General features: G+C 58.4%; 1 protein-coding gene across 1 annotated transcript; it reads right to left on the minus strand.

The window, feature by feature from the left end:
• Positions 1–220: 220 nt before the first annotated feature.
• On the minus strand, positions 221–4289 carry PPP1R14A (protein phosphatase 1 regulatory inhibitor subunit 14A). The gene is made up of 4 exons (XM_055552781.1): positions 4019–4289; positions 1915–1995; positions 1297–1329; positions 221–458 (listed from the first exon to the last, which is right to left on the minus strand). Exons 1-4 carry the CDS (start codon positions 4217–4219, stop codon positions 330–332), a joined length of 444 nt encoding a protein of 147 aa, XP_055408756.1. The 5' UTR covers positions 4220–4289; the 3' UTR covers positions 221–329.
• Between the last annotated feature and the right edge of the window lie 1099 nt (positions 4290–5388).

Here is a 5388-nt window from a genome sequence, read left to right on the forward strand (position 1 = left end):
CTTGCTGGCTGGGGCTAGGCCAAGGCTGGGGGAGGCGAGGACAGGATGTGAGCCCCAGGGGTGGAAGGTCAGCAGGGCCTGTTCTCATGCTCTCTGGCTGAGGAGCTGTTCTCCATCTGTCCGGGCCAGCTGCAGGGGCTGGGGGCTGAGGAGACGCAGCGGGAGAGAGGGCGGTGTGGGGAGGCGCTCAGGGAAGCCCACAGTAACCAGGGAGAGGAAAAACAGGCACGCAGTGTTATTGTTACGGAACCATTAAATACGACTTATAAACAAGCCAGGACGGCGTTGGGTGGCGGGGAGATGGAGCAGGTCACGGAGGCCAGAGAGGGTCAGGGCGGCGCGGTCCGGGCTCGGTCCTGGCGGGGGCTCAGGCTGCCGTCGCCGGAGGGGCTGGGCTGACGGAGGCCTGGCTGCTTGTGGAGGCCTCGCAGCTTCGCCAGCAGCTCCTGGACGAAGTCCTGAGGACGGGGCGAGGGTGCTGAGAACACGGGGAGGGGTGGGGGCACCCCCTGGCCAGCCCAGCCCTTCCAACCCAGGACCCCTCTTTTTCCTGCCCTCTGGTCAGTGAGAGGGGACGGAGGTGCAGGTGAGGAGGGCTAGAGGCTCCAGATGGAGACGAACAGGCCGGAGGGAGAGGAAGAGACCGGAGGCAGGGAGAGAGACAGAAACGGAGAGAGGTGCAGAGAAGAGGTAGGGAGAGAAACGAGGGGCCCGAGAAAGAAACAGAGCCACGGGGCGACATGGGGCTATTTCTCAGGCCAAGAGATTACCAGGAGGAGGGTCCCCAGGGGCCAGAGGCCTGAGCCGGCTCCAGGGCAGACAGACACACAGTGACGTTTGTCCCTCAGGCAGCCCAGAGCTGGTCAGAGAAACACGAATAGTTTTCCCTTTTAAAGCCGGGAAGGAAGTGGGAGGGGTTGGGCCGCTCAGGGCCTGGAAGGCTGGGGGGCCCCTGAGAGGTGGGTAAGGGAGCCCCAGGGTGCTGCAGGCAGGGACGGGGGAGAGAGGCAGAGACGGGATGGCGCAGCAGAGGCAGAGACAGGAGACAGATGGGGGAGCACCTCAGAGGGGGAGATAATGGAGCCCCGGCGGCAGATGGGGAGAGAGGGACAGGAGTGAGGAAGACAAAAGACACCACTGAGATGAGGAAAGGGCCCTGGGAGAGGCAGGGCCCCCAGGGTTCCCTCTGAGGGTCCTGGGCCCCGCCAGCTTCCTCCCTCCTCCCCGGAGCCCACCCCGACCCTCACGGGTGCAGGGGACAGAACAGGGCCCTAGAGTTGGGGACAGAAAACTCACCTCTGTGGGGTTCATGCACGACTTTAGGAGTCCCTAAACACCCCCCAACAGAAAAAAAAAAATAGTAAATGACCAACACCTACACCCCTCCAACCCAGCAAAGCAAGGGCAGCAAGGCAGATGGACGTCCAGGTGGACTTCCCACGTGGTTTCAAGGGAAAAAATAGATCTAGGCATCTTAGAGAGCTACTGGGGGCTAGGGGTGAGTCCAGACACTCAACCCCCGAACAGCGCTGGATCCAGAGAGGGCCAGAAGGTCACAAAGCATTTCCTCCCTCTAGAGCACCGAGGCAGGAAGAGCGGGGTACTGCGTGCGCACTGCCGGGCTCTGACTCTCAGCTCTGCCCCTGCTGAGCTGTGTGGCCCTGGGCAAGTGATTAGATATCTCTGGGAGTCATTTTCCTTGAGTTGAAAATGGAGATAATAGTAGCGATAGTAGTGCAATGGAGATAACAGTCCCTTTGGAGGGTTTTGTGAAGATTAAATAAGTTACTAAGCTTAAAGCCATTGAAACAGTGCCTGGCACTGAGGGAGTGCTCAATAAACCTGTTACTTATTGATACAATTTTTAGGGAGATGCAGGGGAGGGGGCTAGGTGCGGCTTTCCCTTCCACCTACCTGGATTTTCCGGCTTCTCTCCTCTTCATTCTCTAATTCCAACAATTCATCGATGTTGACCTCATCGGGCATGTCTGCCTCCTAAGCGGAGAAGGAGGGGCAGTCAGGGTCCCTTCCCCTCCCTCCCCTGTCTTTGTCCCAGGCTCGGGAGGAGTCCCAGCCACCCAGGGCCCAGCTGGCGGGTTCTGGAGCAATAATGTGGTAGTCAGGGACAGCACCGCCAAGGCGGGACATCTGGTGGGGGCGGGCGGTGACAGATGGGTTGACAGAGGCCCCAGAGCCTGTACCAGCTCGGATCCTGGCCCCTGGATCCCGGGAGTCTCAGGCCTGGCACTGCGCTCCTGCCTTGGCCCCAGTTCCCACAGTGGGAAGCAGGCCTGGTCGAGTCTTGGAATGTCAGATTCTGGGATTCTGGAGAGGGGCTGGCTCTGTCCTTTCAAGGAAAAGTTTAAGCACTAGGTGGAGGGGAGGGAAGCTGGCAGGCTACAGCCTGCTAGGGATGGTCCCCAGCCCCAGGGGATGGGGGTGGGGGGTTGGGGTCACCCCCTGGGGCCCTAGTGCAACCCTCAAGTCCCCAGGGTGGGTGGGTGGGTGGGAGGGATAAGTCACAAGCCCAATTTCGAGCAGCCAAGAGAGGGACCCTTGGGTGGCCTCTCGGGGCAAAGGGCCAAATGCAGACTGGCTCGGCACCCCTGTTGCGGACAGATTCCAGCTGTCTGAGCAAAGAGATCCCAGAGGCTACAGTCTCTCCTCCTCCAGCAAAATCCGGCTGACTCCACCGTGGGCTTCAGGCCTGGGCAGTCGGGGGATGGTGTGTGGCGTGGAGTGTCTGTAAGTGTGTAAACCGCCTATGTGAGTCTCTGTGTTTGAGACCAGGGCCAACGGGAGGGTGCAGAGATGTGTCATGTGTGTGTGTGATGTTCTCTGTGGCTCATCAGGGGTCTGTGGTCCTAAGGGTGGGTGGTGGGTGACTCCGGCTTAGCTGTGTTTGTCTCACTGCAGCATAGGTCGATCAGTAAGTGACCACAGCTTGTGTCCCCGAGAGTCTGGCTAGCTGATGCCACCTACCACTAGCCACTGTCTATCAGTGTGAGCCCACACGTGTCTGAGGACAGAGGGGCCTCGGGTCACTGCAAGGGGGTCTCCCACCTTCGAGCTGTGCTGAGGATAATATCTCATCCTCTGTGTGTGTACCTGTGACCATGCTCTGCAGCACGTGTGTGTTGTACAAATGTGACTATAGACAGTAAAATGTCATTTCTGTCTGTAGCCCACGAGATAGCAGTGGAGGCTGTAGCATATGCCGTGTGTGTTCACGGGCAGATGCAGTTTCTGCCTTTGTGTGGCCGGAGGAGCCCATGGCTTACGCAGTTTACTGTCTGGGTGTAGCTATAATTTCTGTTATTTTATGTCTGTGCATGGCTGCAGCATCTATCATTGCGCTTGCAAAGTGATTATCGTTTTTTTGCTTTTAGGAGATAATGGATGGTCGTTACTTGAATCACTGGGTGTCAGAGGTAGCTGTTGTAGCTTGCAGTGTCTGCGAGTTGCTACAGCTTTGCTGTATGTCTGTGAACAGCCGTGACTAGAGTCCTTTTGTGTGGGTATAGTCGTGTTGTGTCTGCATATGGCCGTGGTCTGTGTTGGGGTGACTGGGAGAGCCTGTGGCAGTTGCACAGGTTGATCTGTAAGTGCCCCCCTCTTGTGTCCCGGGGAGGCTGTGTGGAGTTGTTGCTTCTGTCACTGTGTCTGCGAGTGGCCACAGCGTGTCACTGAGCCTGTCTGTGAATGCCAATGCTTCCTTTGCTGTATGCTGTGGTTGTATCTCCCCCAGACACCATGTCTATGTTTGGTTTTAAGACATCCCCCTTGCCCCCACCCTTTCTCCAGATAAGGACACTCCAGCTCCCATATGCTAAAGCCGGGAGTTTGGACCCAAGTGTGTCTGTGTGCACAAGCAGAGTGTCATGGAAGATAGACGGCGGGGCCCAGGAGTCCAGGAGGCTGCGTTCTCCCGTGCAAAGGAGGCTGCACCAGGGTGCATCAGCGAGAACAAACAACCAGTCCCCCTTCCCCTCCCCCGGGGTACCCCTCTCCGCCTCACCCTGCCGCGGTACAGCTCCTCCAAGCGCCCGTCGATCCACTTCTCCACGTCCAGCCGCCGCTGCAGCTCTCGCCGGTCATACTTGACGGTGACGCGCGCGTGCCGCTTCTGCAGCCCCCCGGGGCTGCCCCCCGGGCCCCGGGCCCGCGATGGAGCCTGCAGCTTGCTCAACACCCGCTTGCCCAGCCGCTGAGCTGCCATCGTGGTCCTGGCCCCGGCCCCGGCGCCGCGCTGTGCGCTTTCGCCGGGCGCCCAGGGGACCTCTTACGGGCCGGGGCGGGGCCGGCCGGGGGCGGGGGCTCGGAATCGCAGGGGGGCCGGCCCCGCCCCGACCGGCCCGGGCCTCAGTTTCCCCGCCTGCAGCGCGAGGACTTGCCGCTGCGCCCTCGGGAAGCCCGCGGCTGTTCCTGGTTCAGGTATGGGCGGGGTCCGGGAGCCCCAGGCCCGGCAGAGTGGCTGGGGCTCCCGGGACCTGGATCCCCGGGGCGGGGCGGGGCGGGTATCGGGATGGCCTCTCGGGCACCCGGCCTGTCTTCGCCCCCTGGTGGTTGCCAGGGACAGTGCGGGAGCCCCTGTGCTACCTACTCTGTTTGCAAAGGAAGGTCAAGCCATAGTACTCATGGTAGGTCTTTTGACCCCTTTCATTTATTCATTCATCCATGTATCCATTTGTTCATATTCACTTTATTCAACAAATATTCTTTTGACATCATGTCATCTGAGCTGTTAGCAACACACACACACACGCACACACACCCCCCCCGCATCGCCGCCTTTCTTTCTCCCGCTCATATCAGTCTCCTTATGCCAGCCAGATAGCATCCAGGGGTTTTCTTGTCTCCCCGGTGATCACCAGGTTCCCCCTCCTCAACTTCCCTGAGCACCGAGGACAGAGCGGTGAACAAAACAGACAAGCCTAATCCTCATGGAGTCATCATTCCATGAGGTGGAGACAAGTAGTGACATAATAAGTAAGTACAGTATACTACACAGTTTGTTAGAATATGATTAGTTTATGGAGAAATACGAAGCAGAAAATGAGAAATGGAGGAGGCTGGAGTTTGCATGTTTAACAAGGGCCACCAGAGAAATTTCTTACCTCACAAGTCTTCCCACCTAATTGAAAGCAGCAAGAATACACTTCAAAATTTAAATTTGGCAGGATTTCCCTGGTGGTCCAGTGGTTAAGAATCTGCCTGCCAATGAAAGGAACCCGGGTTTGATCCTTGGTCCAGGAAGATTCCACATGCCATGGGGCAACTAAGCCTGTGTGCTGCAACTGCTAAAACCCACATGCCCTTAGAGGCTGTGCTCTGAAACAAGAGAAGACGCTGCAATGAGAAGCCCGTGCACCGCAGCGAGAAAGTAGC

The sequence above is a fragment of the Bubalus kerabau genome, chromosome 17 (genome assembly GCF_029407905.1).
Source record: "Bubalus kerabau isolate K-KA32 ecotype Philippines breed swamp buffalo chromosome 17, PCC_UOA_SB_1v2, whole genome shotgun sequence".
In the NCBI taxonomy this organism is placed as follows: Eukaryota; Metazoa; Chordata; class Mammalia; order Artiodactyla; family Bovidae; genus Bubalus; species Bubalus kerabau.

Excerpts from the sequence above, each read along its gene's own strand:
- PPP1R14A (XM_055552781.1), bottom strand. The coding sequence starts at position 4,219 with ATGGCAGCTCAGCGGCTGGGCAAGCGGGTGTTGAGCAAGCTGCAGGCT. Across the intron at positions 1,330-1,914 it reads AGAGAAGCCGGAAAATCCAG|GGACTCCTAAAGTCGTGCAT; the intron begins GTAGGTGGAAGG and ends GGGGGTGTTTAG. Across the intron at positions 459-1,296 it reads CGTGCATGAACCCCACAGAG|GACTTCGTCCAGGAGCTGCT; the intron begins GTGAGTTTTCTG and ends CCCCGTCCTCAG.